This window comes from Nicotiana sylvestris, chromosome 9, assembly GCF_000393655.2.
Source record: "Nicotiana sylvestris chromosome 9, ASM39365v2, whole genome shotgun sequence".
NCBI lineage: Eukaryota > Viridiplantae > Streptophyta > Magnoliopsida > Solanales > Solanaceae > Nicotiana > Nicotiana sylvestris.
This window is the reverse complement of record NC_091065.1, coordinates 173,839,243-173,855,383: the sequence shown is the minus strand read 5'-3', so window position 1 is coordinate 173,855,383 and position 16,141 is coordinate 173,839,243. Positions and strand designations below refer to the sequence as shown.

General features: G+C 34.8%; 2 protein-coding genes across 3 annotated transcripts; one reads left to right on the top strand and one right to left on the bottom strand.

The window, feature by feature from the left end:
* The first annotated feature begins 1,696 nt into the window (after positions 1–1,696).
* LOC104238184 (uncharacterized) lies at positions 1,697–2,701 on the top strand. Its single transcript, XM_009792480.2, has one exon. The coding sequence runs from the start codon at positions 1,697–1,699 to the stop codon at positions 2,699–2,701; it is 1,005 nt and encodes a 334-aa protein (XP_009790782.1).
* A 575-nt stretch (positions 2,702–3,276) lies between these two features.
* Positions 3,277–6,920, bottom strand: LOC104238183 (cation/H(+) antiporter 2-like). Of its 2 annotated transcripts, none has more exons than XM_009792478.2 (4): positions 6,458–6,920; positions 4,878–5,873; positions 3,812–4,728; positions 3,277–3,681 (listed from the first exon to the last, which is right to left on the bottom strand). In XM_009792478.2, exons 1-4 carry the CDS (start codon positions 6,611–6,613, stop codon positions 3,387–3,389), a joined length of 2,364 nt encoding a protein of 787 aa, XP_009790780.1. In that variant the 5' UTR covers positions 6,614–6,920; the 3' UTR covers positions 3,277–3,386. The 2 variants fall into 2 exon arrangements, with proteins under 2 accessions (XP_009790780.1, XP_009790781.1); XM_009792479.2 differs by having other exon boundaries at positions 6,454–6,589.
* Between the last annotated feature and the right edge of the window lie 9,221 nt (positions 6,921–16,141).

Genomic DNA, 16,141 nt, shown 5'->3' with positions numbered 1-16,141 from the left:
GCTGTATTAAGAATTAATTTAATCTTTTTTTTCTGCAAAGGATTCTTTTGGTAGCAGACCTGGATGGAATCATCAGCTCATCAAGCCACTCGTGCACAGCTAATTAGATAATTATCTTTATTATATTTCTTAATTACCACTCTGTCAATTCAGTACTTACTTAAATAATTCTGATTCTCTGTTTGTTTAGATCTCAAATCTTTCTATTACGTACTAACCTACATATTCATCTCATTTTCCTTTTGGATATCCTTTTTCATTCTTCATTAAAGAGTTACTTAAATAGCCCATCACCCAACTGAATAAACCAAATAAATTGGTGGATATATAATACATGTATAATCCAAGGTCAATAGATGTATAATTGTTATAATCAAGGCATAACCTATGTATACTGATTAGGAAAAGTAAATAGTGAATCTGGATTACTATTTACTTTTCGTAGCAAGTATACATTGATTATATACTGATTATATATGAGATTATACACAATTATACACAATAGCAACAGCAACAACAAACCCAGTGAGTTCCTACAAGTGAGGTTTAGGGAGGGTAGTGTGTACGCAGGCCTTATCTCCATCTTGAGAGGGCGGAGAGGCTGTTTCCAATCGACCCTCGGCTAAAGACAAGTTGAAAAGAATAAGTGGTAACAACAAGGTATTAAGGAAACTAAAATGAAAGAATGCAATCAAATAGTAGATAGTACCAGCAATCCAAGAATAAAGAGATATCATGCTAGCACTACTTCTACCGATCTAAGAAAGAAAACTGAAAACGTGCGGCTGCCTACGAACCGTCCATCATAATTTTCGATCTCCACACCCTGTTATCAAGGGTCATGTCCTTGTAAACCTGCCTAATTACCTCTTTCCAAAACTCTCACACCTCCTAACTAGGCATCTGTGTTTTTACTCTTCACACGTCTGAACCATTTGAGCCTCGTCTCCCACATTTTATCCTCCACGAGGGTCCCTCCCACATTTTCTTGAATAACTTCATTCCTAATCTTATCTAACCTAGTATGTCCGTACATCTATCTCAACATCTTCATTTCAGCTACATTCACGTGAGATTATACATATCATAGTTGCTTTTTGTTCAAACGATTAGGTAGGTGGCTATTTAAGTTAATTTTTCTGCATCAAAAGCATCATATTTACTGCCTTCTGGAGTAATTGGTTAATCTACCACAATTACAAAGGTAATAAAGAGGAACATTTCTTCGGCTTCTAAAACAGAATATCACCTTAGATTATTACCCTTACACATGGCCAACCATCCAAACATGCACAAAATGTAATATTTAATTTAGTCGTGAATCTCCATTATAAACAGATTATGTCTTACCTTATTATTATTCTTGCCGACTGTTCCGCTACTCCAGCTGCAATCTCCTTCTGTTCCGCTTCTACAGCTAAGACCACCTCAGAAAACCATGTACTTAGCATTCAAAAATATTATGACAATATAGATTAAATAAATAGAAATTATTAGTGACTTTGTAGGCCTAATATGTAGCAGCTTACCAAATTCCAAGAAATGCTCATGTTACTATCATATGCTTGATAAGATTCTTATTCCAAACACCATTATATTTACTTCATTTTCCTTATAAGTTACATTACTACTCATTTTATTATTGCCCCATCAAAAAAAATAGTGTTTCCTTTCAAGAAAATAAAGAACAAAAGCAATGCTTACTTCTTCAAAATCTAACCATTTTCGATCGATTAGTTTGCCTGGAAGATCACAATCTAACCATGTTAGATCGATATGTTTGCCTGGAACATCGTATCAAACAACTGAACGAGTTAAACAGGCGATCAATAATCTACAAAAGTTGGAAATATCAACTGCGTCAACAGCAGAGATTATGTACAATGGTTTACTTGGTGTAGAGGAGTTATATAAGTGCATGAATGAGTTACTTAACTTGCCTCAAACACTTCAAGCATTTTCCCAATATCGACTTGGGAAAATGGTTGAAAATTTATTGGATAAATCCGTGAGGCTTCTTGATCTTTGTGGAACAACAAGGGAACTTGTTTCACAATATAAAGAAAATGTAAGAGACCTTCAATCGTCACTCAAAAGGAGGAAAAAAGATTCAACAACAGAAACCAGCATAGCCAAATTCACCGCCTTCGGCCAGAAGATTAAGAAGGAAGCTAAAAGATTAGTTTTGGTCTTAAAGCAAATGGATCAAGAAGCTGAGGGAGGATTTGTACCAAAAGATGCAGATCAGGACACAGTAGATATGATTAAAACACTAAAGGAAGCTAATGCAATGCGCATTTCTATTTTTCAAATGTTCTTGTCTTTCTTGTCTGTTCCACTTTTGAAGCCAAAGTTATCTAAATGGTCATTGGTTTCAAGATTGGTAAATAAAGGAAGATTAGCATGTGAAGTTCAAGAAGAGAAAATGAACTTGGAAACTAGGTTGGAATCATTTGAGGGTCATCTTGATAACTTTGAAAATGGATTGGAAGGAATATATAGGTGCATGAGTAGATCAAGAAGCTCTCTCTTGAATATTTTGAAGGAACTCGGATTCAGTACGCCGATGTGGTTCAACCTGGAATTATGTAGAGAGAAAAAAGAGACGGCCGTTGAAAAACTACTCGGAGAGTTATGTCTTTTCAGAAAAAGTCCTAATGTTAGAGCTCCTTATTATATAGGTAGACATTCTTTTTCTTAAATTTAAAAAAAAAAAAAAAAATGCCCTCTCCCTCTTTCTGCAAAAAAAACTCTTCTTTTTGTGTGAAGAACTTCAGTGGAAAAATTCTAAGGAGAGAAGAACAGCTCGATCTTCTACGAGACATTTGGAACAATCTTCTTTATAGGTACGATGACGGTTAACTTATGCAGTGTAATTCGTGTTTTGAAGCATGTGGTTGCACTATTTGAGTAGTGAAATAAATACGTTACATTTTGGAGAACTGTGTGTTCTTTATTATATTCGTATTTTCCCTTATTGTTATCAGAACCAGGTTATTTGTTTCCTAGTTTATGATTAAAAGGGATAGAACAACAACCTTCATTCGATGAATGTTACAGTGATATATGATCAATCTTAGTATTAAATTGACGCGTTGTCACTGTTTGAAAGAGAATTGTGTAACGGTGACATCCGAATTGCTGTATTCCTTCTTTCAAAATATTGTTCATAGCATTTTGAATGATGTTATTTATGGCGTTTTAAATTGAATACATAAGTCTTTTTTTATTATTATTTTTGGTTGAAACTTACTGCGGTGACATGATTCTGCAAAATATGAGGCAACCTTTTTTTTCTTTTTCCTTGCAAAACATCAGTGTAACAAGGTAGAGAATTAAGGTGAACACATTATACAAAATGAAAGAATACTTAGACCTAAGAAATTCTATTGTTTGTCATCATCATCGTCATCGTCATATTTTGAAGGTCTATACTGCTGAACAACAAGAACTGAACCACTAATATCAAATTCTGGAGAAGCCAAAAAATCGCCTACTTTACCGAGCTCAGGAAATTCTTCCCAATCACTCATTCCTGTTGTTAAAACCGAATGCCCTCGCCCATCCTTTCCTACTATGAACAATGAATACATTTCAGCCATGTCTCTCAAGGCAGATGCCGTCTCTGCACCACTTTCTACAACCTTCTCGACGTACCCTACTTGACCGGTCACCACATACCTAATAATTTAAAAGTTACTGTCAATATCACACCAGAATGAGAATAATCAACTTAACACAACTACTTCCTTTATTCGTATTTAAACATTTTACAGAGTAAAAAGGCGATAAAGTTGTAGCATGTTATTACCTGTTATGAAACTCTGTCAAAATTGCATTATCTGCTTCTTTCTCTACTTCGTCATTTGATATTGCCATCAAGACATCATCCGTCTTGTGGGCAATATTGACGCCTGCAATTTGTCCTCTTGAAGATGCTGGAAGGAACCTAATTATGGTGAGATTTACGTGATGATCCATGCCAAGACGTTTACTAAAGCCTAGTGCCTCACGATCATCAGGTCCGCCAAAAAATAAGATAGCAATGTGCTGCAGAGAGTCAGAACCCGAAGGATTTAAGGACCCGGCTGTCAGTCCCCGGTCAATAAGAATGGCAACTGAACATGGGACATGACGAAGAACTTTCTGATTTGTAGTTCGTATACCTTGTTTCCCGTTTTCTAGCTTCCCATCGATTCTCTGGTGTTTGTGGAAAGGAAGAACGACGATAGATGCTCTTATGTCTTCAGCATTGTTACAAATATCTGCATGCATACGTGAAAAGGGAGATACCGCTTTAATCTGATGAACCAATAACCCTGTCTCACTAGTGAACATATCCACAGCGTCATTTATCTCAACAACATCATTCCCACCATAATCATCTTCATCGCTTAGTTCATCTTCTTCTTTTTGATTGTACATCAAATTAGTCTTTTTTTTACCAGGGAGCTCAACCAGATGCATTAAGTAAGGGGTTATTGGAACATCTCTTGGCCCTCTGGAGGCTGCAACAAGTCCTAACATAGTTGCCACGGGTCGCGGACTATGCACACAAGCAAGTATTCGTAGTTCGCTTTCTGGATTTTGAGATTCAAAATATATTTGCCTGTAACCAATAATATCACTTTCTCTTCTCACCATGAAAGCTACTATCGGTCCCCATACCAATGTATTCACAATAATTGTTGCAATCATCACGTCGTAGAAATTCTGGCTCAAAACAAGCTGCAAATTTGAGCACTCTTAGTTTCACGTTAGTAACAGGCAAAAGAAAGCAGTTAACTAATGTAAGCAAGTAAATTGAAACATTATTATTCTTACAAGGTATAAAACAATATATATGCTTCAATCTGTTCTTGGAAAGGAAAACTTACATCATCCGTCAAGCCAATTGTCAACGCAAGCATATCAACATGACCTTTTAGGTTCATCATAAATGCCAAAAGCACCCCTTCTCGATAAGGAATTTTTAGGTGGAAGCAAGCTGCCAATGTTCCAACAATCTTCCCTCCAATGCTCGACAAAATAAGGATACAGAATACCATGAAGTTACGAAGATTTTTCAGCTTAGTCACATTTGCCCTGAAACCATGGTTGCCAAAGTAGATTGGAAATATGAAATTGTGAATTGGATATGTGAGTTTGATCAACAAAGTCCGAGCTGCTTTTCCTCCTCTAGGAAACATTGAACCAATGAGGAAAGAAGCTATGATGCTGCTGAATCCAAAATGTTCGAGTGCCATAGCAGCGACATAGAGAATCGCCAGAAGTACACATATTTCAGCATTTCTAAGGTACTTCTGGTTCCTATTCCTCCTATTCAACCAATTAGCGAGATACATATTGATTACAATAACTATACCGACAATAATAAAATAGAGGAAAAAGAAAAAGATCCATTTTGCAATTGATGTTGACTTGTATTCTGAAAGTATAAACAATAGAAACACAGCATATGCATCGGCTATCAAGGAAGAAGATATAGCCAACCGTCCAGTCTCAGAAGTTGAAAACTTAAGGTCAGCTGCCACACGAACCACGTTTGGAGATGCTGCATTCGCTAAGGTTATTATGATCATTAAGGACATCATGAATGAAGAACCACGGGAAGCTGTCTCTTGAAATACTAAGAAAGTGACAGCAGCTGCAAAGAAAGTACATGCTAAACTGCTGCCACATGCAATAATGCTCGCCGGACGTATGTTGCGCATTAGATAAGGGAAGTCCGTCTCAAGACCAATCAGAAACATGATTATAGTTCTAAAAATCAACGCCATGAATTCATAGTAACCCGAAGCGTAACTTTGAATGAAGAATTTCTCTACTGCTTTGATCCGTGAAAAACCCGAGGGACCCATCAAGAACCCCGCCTGTGTAATGAACCACATAAAAGATGTAAGAACAAGAAACAACTCACCCATATGTCCAATCAAAAACAAAGTTATCAATTTGGAAATATCTTGTCACTGTGCACTCTAGGAAATTTTAACTCTTTAATAAATAGCAGGTCATATAGTCCAGCATACTTGTGTAAAAAATGCAACATTGGACCATAAGATCTTTTTAGCTATAAAGAAGTCTTTTTTCCCTCCATTTTTTTTAATGACGGTGATATCCGGACCAGTTTGTGCCTACCTCGACTATTCCACGGGTACCTTCAACCTCCAACCACCACAAGCACCAGGTAACTTTACCCATAGGTCGGGGCCAATTTCTTGTGTTTCTAATCTAAGTCTAAATTGATTAGAAGTTTAGAAATTAACCAAGAAATAAAATAAACAAATAGCTAGCACTACAAGATCCCTAATTCATGTAATAGACAAATCTTGAACAAACTATAGAATAAAAACAGAGATCCTACATAATTGGGCAATCAGATTTAACATACATTACAGCAACTATACATGCACACAACATATTCGTATAAATGTTTGTGTGAAGATGACATACTTACGAGAATTTGAACAATGGGTGAAGCTTGGCCTAAGGGCTTGAGCAAAATCTGCAGAACATGAGAGATCACAAGAATGCCAGAATATTGCAAACCCATGCTAATAATTGGGTTGACCAATTCATTATTGCATGAGGCTTGTTGCTCTGTGCCAGCCATTTTCTTGGAAGGAGATTAAAATGGTTAATTACAAGAATTTGGTTATTTGAAGAAGCATTTTCATTGTAATAAAAGAGATTAAAAAAGGCTAAAAGGGTGAGAGGGGAGGGATGAAAAGAGACAGGATAATGCTGCTAGTGATAGCTTTTCCTCCCCCACCACCTTCTTCCTTGGTCCTTTGCTGCTGAATTTTTTTTTCTTTGTTTTTTCTTTGTTTGAACCATTTGTGTAAACCGAAAGAAGTGCGAAAACAAGGTGGTGGATTGCTAGTATCTTTTTGTTTCTTGGTTTCGACCGTTATTAGCGGATGAATGTCTCGTGTCTTGTATATGTTTTATTTTGTTGGCTTTGGCCTATATATGCACAAAGCTTTTATTTTATTTTATTTTAATGCACAAAGCTTACATGGCTGCATTAATGCTAGATAAGGGTGTAAAAATTTGGGGGGAATAAAAGCTTTTTCTTTTTTTGTCATAAAGCATTTCAAATAGACCCAAACTCGAAAATTCTATTTTGAAAATTTTACTCAATATAGTTGCGCCCAAAATAATAGCTAGTAAATATGTTATGTTTTTGTGTATGTGTGTGTATAGGCAATTCAAACGGGCACTATGTTTCTTTATGTGCCAATTTGGGTTATATATGCAGTCCACATTGGTTCAAACTTTTGGATGACTAACTTAGGCTATGCCCAAAAAGATTGGCCACTGACAATATGTTCAGTGCAACCCATCTATTGGAAAATGTATATGTTTATGAGGTAATTAATTATGACACCCTAACTAAATAATATCTAATAAATATCCAAAATATATCGATCTTGCCCGGACAAAGTTTGTTGGGAGAATTTAACGGAAAGTAGTATTGATTAGTATTTGTTATTTTAGACGTAATGAAAATTAACCAAGACTAAAAACTTTTTTCTAGGATACCATCTGTGTAAGCTTAATTAAACTGTTAATCTAAAATCAGGTAAAGTAGAAATATTGCAGCGTTGACTGTTTCCCGAGTGCAGGTCCACACACCTTGAATCCTTGCATTGACATTTGAATAACGCACGTGAATTTTACATCTGTCAGTTGTAACGACCCGGCCGGTCGTTTCATGAGTTATCACTCCATTTCTCTCATTTCTGCTTCTTTATGTGTTGTTCAGCTATATTTCATCGTATCGCGTTAGTTGGTTTGGGTTCGGAGTGGTTTTGTAGAGAAATGAAACATTTAGTCTCTTTTGGGAAGCTTTAGTTGGAAAAGTCAACCGGAAGTTGACTTGTGAGTAAATGATCTCGGAACTTGACTTTTATGATTCGGATAGCTTCGTGAGGTTATTTGGGACTTAGGAGCGTGATCGGAATGTATTTTGGAGGTCCGTGGTAGATTTAGGCTTGAATTGGCGAAATTGGAGTTTTAGCGTTTTTCGGTTGGTAGTGAAAATTTTAATAACGGGGTCGGATTGGAATTTCGGAAGTTGGAGTAGGTCTGTTGTGTCATTTGTGACGTGTGTGCAACATTTTCAGGTAATTCAGATGAGGTTTGATAGATTTTTGCATCGTTTGCGGAATTTGGAAGTTTGGAAATCCTTAGACTTGAATCCAATGGTGATTTGATGTTGTTTTGAGTGTTTTGAAGGTTGGAAAAAGTTTGAATGATGTTATGGGATGTGTTGGCATGTTTGGTTAAGGTCTCGAGGGCCTCGGGTGAGTTTCGGGTTGTTAACGGATCATTTTGGACTTTGGAAAAATAGCATATTTTCTGGCATTTTTGTTGCAGAGATTTGTTCTTCGCGTTCGTGAAGGGGAGCTCGTGTTCGCGAAGGTCTGACCAGTGGAAGGATCGCGAACGCGAGGAGTTGAATGCGTTCGCGGAGAGGAAAGATGGAACAACTGGACCCTAAGGATTTCTCCTACGCGTTCGCGTAGAGGACAACGCGTTCGCGAAGGGTCTGGCAGGTGAAGCTACGCGTTCGCGAGAGGGTACTCGCGTTCGCGAAAGAGGAAATTTGAGCAGTGAATTTTTGTGCTTTGTGAACGCGAGATTCGTGAAGAAGCGCACTTGGGCAGAATGTTTAAGTTCAAAATCGAGAGTTTAGGTCCATAATCTCAAAATTCATTAGAGAGCTCGGGAGAAGGCGATTTTGGAGGGGATTTTTAGAGGATTGATTTGGTGTAAGTGTTTTTCACTAAATCCCATGATTATATCTTGATTTTTATCATTTAATTTAGGAATTTGTGGTGAAAATTGGGAAAAATGGATGAAGATTTGGAGAGTTGATTTTGGGGATTTGTATGACCATTTGATGTCGGATTTTGGTGAATTTGATATGGGTAGACTCATAAGCTAATGGATTTTTCAGTTTTGTGATTTTTATCGGATTTCGAGACGTGGGCCCGGGGCCGGGTTGGAGCAAATTTCGGATTTTTTGGGTTAATTTGATTATTTTCGCTTGGGCTTCGCTCCTTTAGCGTATATTGATGATAATATACTGATTTTAGTTAGATTTGGAGCACTTGGAGGCCGATTCGAGAGGCAAGGGCATCGAGGGCTAGAGTTTGGACCGGTTTGAGGTAAGTAATAATTGTAAATGTTGTCCTGAGGGTATAAAATCCCGAATTTCACATCGTTTCACTACTTTGAGGTGGCGTACATGCTAAATGACGAGCGTGGGTTCGTGCACCGTTGGGGATTGTGACTTGGTCCGTCCCGTACGACTATTAAGTCGCGTATTTGATTGAAAACTATTTGCTACTATTGTGTTTTGGAAAGTATTACTATATTTTGGGCTGAATGTCATATTTGGGCCTCGTGCCAACTGTTTGGACCCTTAGGGGCTTTTTACTACTGTTTTCCTCACTATTTTGATTTAATATCTACACTTAGTCATGTTATGTTTTACTGATTTCATAGCTCGGTGTTGTTTACTCTGTTTGAATTCTATAAACGATATTTTGGGCTGAGCACCCTGTTTTACTGTTAGCCCGAGTGGCTTGAGAGATTTCTGACTGAGTGAGGCCGGGGGCCTATGTTGTGAGGATATTATGGGATCGGGGCTACGCGCCGCAGTATGTTATACTGATTGTGATATATGAGAGGTCGAGGGCCTGATTTATTATGCCACGAGATGGCTTGTTATAGCGCTTGGGCTGTAGGAGCCCCTTCGGAGTCTGAACACCCCCAGTGAACGCAGGTACCTAGTGTGAGTGATGTGATGTAGCCTGAGGGGATGTTGTTGATTCATATTGTTGCCCGAAGGGCTGATTACGAGTGATTGTGAGGTACCCCGAGGGGCTGGTTCTGTTGATATTTTTTCCGGGGGCGGTTTATGGTACATGTTTTGCCCGAGGGACTGTTTACGTTTCTATCATTTTTACTCACTGTTTTCATCACTCATTTGAAAACTATTGAAAGATGTTTTAAAAGAAACGACTTTACTGAAACTGAGTTTGTTTTACGAGGTAAATAATTTCTGTACTGTTTTGGAAAATGTATTGTATTAGTTGTGGTGTTATGACACGGAATTATCTGTTTTCTTACTGCTCAACTTTCATTTACTCTTATTACTTACTAAGTTGGCGTACTCACATTACTCCCTGCACCTTCTGTGCAGATCCAGGAGTTGCGGGTCGCGATAGTGACCATTGATCGTCCATTCAGCAGGATTTTGGAGCAAGGTAGCTGCATGGCGTTCGCAACCCTGTTCTTCTCCCTCATATCTTCCCTAGATTTATTTAGTATGGTCTTCCAGTCTTGTTTAGACTTTATTGTATTGAGACATGGTTGTAGTTGCTCGTGACTTATGACACCTCGATGTCGGACTTGTGTATTTATTCCACATTGGTTATTTAGACTTATATTATGATATTTCTTGTTAATTAATAGTTTTAAAATGATTTTTATAGAGTAATAGTTTGACTTGGGAATTATGTCGGCTGGCCTAGGTTCACGATAGACGCCATCACGATCGGATCAATTTTAGGGGTGTAACATCAGTAAAAGTATATAGAATATAGATTTAAAAAGAATTATTAATATAAACTTGAACTCATAATAAAGATTAAAAAAGATTAGAAAAATTTATTACCCTATGCATCAATGCACAATACACAGTTATTAGTTCAGATGAGTTGAACAATACATACCATCATTCTTCAAGTTTGGTCAGTATCTAAATGTAATTTATTTATACAGTATATTATAATTAGTTCACATGAGATAAATAGTACACACCATTTTTCTTCAAGTTTGTCCCATATCGAAATATAGTTTATTTTACATATTCTTCTTGATAATTTCAAACAAAATTTATTTATAAATTTACATGTTAAAATCAAATATATAAATTTAAAAGAATAACTTGGACTAAAAATAAGGATTGAGAAGATTAAAATTGCTTTAACGCCACAATATATAATAATTAGTTTGCATGAGTTGAACGTAGCCCATCATTCTTCAATTTGTCTAGTATTTCAGTGTACCTTTTTTTTATAATATCAAACGCAGGTGTTTTTTTTACAATTTTACATATTAATATCATATAAGAGTTTATTTACAGATTTTTTTATATGTAGTTTATTTACAGTCTTTCAAAATTCATTTAATGGGATATAACTTTTAAAAGATAATACATTATTTTCGTACGCAATACAATTATAGTGATTAGCAAAATTTAAATTATAAGAGAGACAGAAACTTTTTGCACCATACATCATCAGTAGCGGAGCCAGGATTTTCATTAAGGGGAGTCAAAATATTAAAAAAAACTCACCAAAAAGTCAAGGGGTGTCATTATAATATATATATATATATATATATATATATATATATATATATATATATATATATATATATATATATATATATATATACAAATTTTAAAAAAATTACCGAACTATACAGTATAATTTGCCGGCAAAGGAGTGTCGGTTGACACCCCTTTGATATATGTGGCTCCGCCACTGTACATCTTGCTTCAACTTATAACATTCACAACTAACTTAAACAAAAGAAAAAGGAAATTGCTTTGAAAAATAAAAACTACAAATTATAACTAAACTGCTTTTAACTACTGTAAATCGTGTTCATAAGCTAAATATTCAGTAATATTTTTCTATAATTTATAAATGTTTATTAACCCTTGCTTGATGGTCTAATAACTTTAGAGTGAATTACAAATGTCATAATGCACCTCAAAATATATATAACTAACATTTACATTTTTAAGTTACTTTATTATATTTATATTTACGTTAACTTCTCTTCAACTATATACATCATAAAGAGTCTTAGCAAAAAAATCATTGTTATTTGGTAAACCCTTAATTTAAATAATAATTAACTTCTTAAAATAAATTTAAAACGACAATGATGTTCTACGTTCATACATAGAAGGAAGGGGTTCAAATTTTATTTAAAGAAAATAATTCTAGTTCAAATAAAGAAAAAAATTAATAAATACTAAATTTAGTTGATTTTAAAGTACTATATTTTTGGAAAATAATTAAATGATAATATTGAAAAATCAAAGTCCTAAATATTAGGAAAATAATTAAATGACTATTCTTAAATATTAGGAAACTAATTAAATAATTATTCCTACATATTAGAAAATTAATTAAATGACTATTTTTTCTAGTGCAAACTCTATTTTTAAAGGGTAAAAAAGGCGAACGACATTTCGTTAAGGCCTTCGTGCTTTTAATATAGTATAGATAGATGATATTTTCGCAAAAGTAACTCTAAGACGATGACATAAGCTCCAATATGTTAACCAATTAAAGTGGATATTGTTTGACAAAAAAGGTATTGAAACTTTTTCGATTAAATCAATAGAAACAATGAAGGGGTAAATCTTAGGTAAACGAAGTGAACTCCAAATCTATAAACTAATTAAAAAATAATGCATGAGATGAGATAGAGATAATCAATCTTATTGATACTTTTCATTTTGTCCTCCATTCATCAATGGAGGAAACCATTTTACATATTCTCTTGGAGATTGCTTTGTTCTTCCTTCTACTATGTAGGTTATAGAGGAGAGGAAAGAGAGAGAGAAGTCGCCCGCCTTTTTAGAAGGTTTTTCTCCATATATATAGTTATTGAATCTTCTCTATGTGCTTGATTAGATACTCTTTTATACTACGTCCGCCTTTGTTGTTCCCTGAAGTTGTTTTTTGACTTGGCGGGTATTGTGAGTACGGGATTTGGAATAAACCATATCGTCTTTCGTTGCCTCGTCGCTTGGACGGGATGTCGGTTGAATCGACCGTAGCGGTTAGATTTCGACCAATACAGATATAAGCATAAAACAATATGGTTTACAACACTTGAAATTATAGGATCGGATAATTTACACGTAATAGGTGCAGAATATATTTTTTTAACGAGATATATTTGCAGAATATGATAATTTATTGTCCGGAAGGAAAGAAAGAGAAAATGCATTATGTAATTTTTAGCGTTGAGTAGGACCAATAAAGTTAGTCGTATATATTCTGTTTCTTTTTGGCTCAAACGTTGTACGAGTAGGTGTTCCATTGTTCTGAAATGTCATGCCGACATGCCGGCCATATCCTAACATCAACAACCCATTGTTCCTTTTTTTATATGAAATGTCTTAATTTGAATAGTTATATCTTGAAGTCATTCATATATTTGCTTTTAGCAAATTGTTTTGTATTTGCCTTGAATTTAGTGGAGCTGGCAAAATACTTATACAAAATTGTTTAAAATTTACCCATCTACTCTCTCTCTGGTTTAAAATTATTCTCTCTTATACGTTGGACCTCCATTAGGGTCAATAGCAAATACGGGACAATTTGATAACATCAAGCATATGAATGACCTAATTGTATAACAAATGGTTAAAAGTAAGATTCTCATATATAGTAGAAGTAGAGGCAGACCCAGGATTTAAAGGTGTAGGTGGGGGCACATGAGCAAACTGTTCAACCAGTGCCCCATATGACTTTTGATCTTAAGGTTTCCTAACAAAATATATGACCAATTTAACGTATATACACTTAGATATTCAGAATTTTTGCCGAAGTTGACGGGATCCAGTGATCAGGGGCGGAGCTACAACATGACCTACAGGTTCGGTCGAACCTAGTAACTTTTATCCCAACCATGTATTTGTCTTAAAAAATTCATCGAATATGTATAATTTATTAATTTAAAACCTAACAACTTAAGCAAATTAAACTCCTGAACCCATAAAATTTTCAAATTCTAGCTTCGCCTCTGCCGATGACCCCTCTTCTCAAAGCATAGGTCCGAGTAGAAAGGTATTTTGTTTTTCCCTAGAGGTCACATAGATTGGCTCCTTGAATACTTAAAACTTTGCACTTCAATTACTAAATAAAATTCATCCCTCCACGTTCACTCAAACCCATTGTCCAATTCTCAAGTCTTAACAATCATGTTAGCCACACTCCCTTTATTATTTCCAAAATGGGCACTAAAAATCTGCTAATTAAAGAAGCTCAGCCACAAACAAACACAAACAGAAGTAGCAATATCATAAAACATGAGGATGTCAAGGAAAAAATTTCTTGGCACAGTCCGAAAGAAGCTTTACCAGCCATCTCCTCCTCAAAAAACTACTATCATTATTGTTCATAACAACACCATTACTAATAGGGTTAGCAGTGCAAATGCTCAATCTGCTGCAGATAATAGCGGCCTCCATTTTCTGTCTAAAGAGGAGATGGCGGCCATTGCTATCCAGTCTTATTTTAGGGGTTACCTTGTAAGTTTTACTTAGCCTTGGCCCTCCTTGCTATTTATAGTTTGTCTTCTTAATTCCATTTTGGATAATTCAATTTTCAGTTTATTGCATTAAAATCATAAAATTGACTTTTGGCACCGAGAAATAACTCGACTATATATCATAAATAAAAAACGTCGAAAATACTACTCTATCCGTCTCATTTTATGTGACATTCTTTCCTTTTTAGTTAGTCTAAAAAAGAATGACATCTTTTTATATTTAGTAACGATTTAACTTTAAATTTTTTGTTTTACCTTTAACGAAATGATTTCTAGCCACACAAATTTCTATGGATTGTTTCATACCATAAGTTTCAAAAAAATTTCCTAATTTCTTAAAATTCGTGCATAGTAAAACACATTCACATAAATTGGGAGGGAGAGAATAAATGTCATAAAAAATGCAAGAAGGCTGTCAAATGTATACAAATTGGTTTTTTTTTTTTTCTAGAAGTATACAGATTGTGTTATTAATGTCATCAATTCATAACTCTTCATATAATATCCATGTGACACCACTTAAAAAGAAAAAAGAAAAAAGAAAAATCCATTTTTCTAACCAACCTAATATACAGTGTCTTTCACCGTGTGGTACACCATAGATTTTATTTTTTATTTTTAGTGGGCCGAATATTTGATTTAATTTTTTTTTATTAAGCAGCTACCTTACCACTCGGTTATTTTGTAAGATGATTGCTAAAGCGACAGATTACTTATGTTTTCGGGACCAAGTTTAGCATCAACATCTTAAAATTTTTATGTAATATATAGACATAATTAAGCTATTCAAATGTTACAAAAATTAATTTTATACTTTACAATAACAACTACAACAACAACAATAACAAATTCTGTGAATCCCACAAGTGTTGTTTATGTATACGCAGACCTTTCCTCGTACACTGGGATAGTAGAAATGTTATTTTCGATAGACTATCGGTTTAAAGAAAAAAATGAAAAAAAGCAGTGACAACAAACAGAGTAAAATACTAAGAAAATCAAAGTGAAATATAAACTCAATTCATGAAGATACTATAGATAAAAATTAACCATTTTAACTTTTACCTTTGACACTTGCAATGTATATATTGATGATTATGCTTATATACATTTTAATGAAGGCAAGACGGATGTTTAAGGCACTGAAAAGCCTAGTGAAGCTTCAAGCAGTGGTACGTGGAGTATGTGTAAGAAGGCAATTACGTATAGCTCTCCATTGTATGCAATCCCTTGCACGTTTGCAGGTCACAGTCCGAGCTCGGCAACTCCTCAGCAATTCTTATGACTGACCATAATTACAGTCAGACCTATCCTTATATAACAACATTTTACTATAAAAGCCAAGTTTTTTACGGAATCAAATTTCATTTTCTGCTATAATATATGTTTTTTATAACGACAATTCGCTATAACATTCAAAAATATGGAACAAACGAGGCTATTATAGAGAGGTTTGACTGTACATTATTTGTGTATTTTAATCTGTTGCAGCAGATTATTTTATTTTCTATGTAGATTCTCATTTATTACGGATATTTACATATTTTTTGTATGACCTGATCGGATAAAAATATTTCACATGTCAGTATATAAAAGTTAAACTCTTTTTTTATTTTTTTTCTTGAGTCTTAACAAAATATTTTCCTATTTTTCTCATTTTTATTCACGGCACCAAGGATCAAGAGTGGTTATTCACTAATAGTACACTGTTACGGCCTTCCAAAATATACTAACTGAAATATTATAGGAATTTTTACAATCCTAT

What these genes read in the sequence shown, in the direction of transcription:
- LOC104238184 (XM_009792480.2), top strand. Translation starts at nt 1,697, where the DNA reads ATGCTTACTTCTTCAAAATCTAACCATTTTCGATCGATTAGTTTGCCT.
- LOC104238183 (XM_009792478.2), bottom strand. Translation starts at nt 6,613, where the DNA reads ATGGCTGGCACAGAGCAACAAGCCTCATGCAATAATGAATTGGTCAAC. An exon ending in CAATTGGCTTGACGGATGAT is followed by an intron (nt 4,729 to 4,877) that starts GTAAGTTTTCCT and finishes TCAAATTTGCAG; the next exon opens with CTTGTTTTGAGCCAGAATTT. An exon ending in TTGACAGAGTTTCATAACAG is followed by an intron (nt 3,682 to 3,811) that starts GTAATAACATGC and finishes TTAAATTATTAG; the next exon opens with GTATGTGGTGACCGGTCAAG.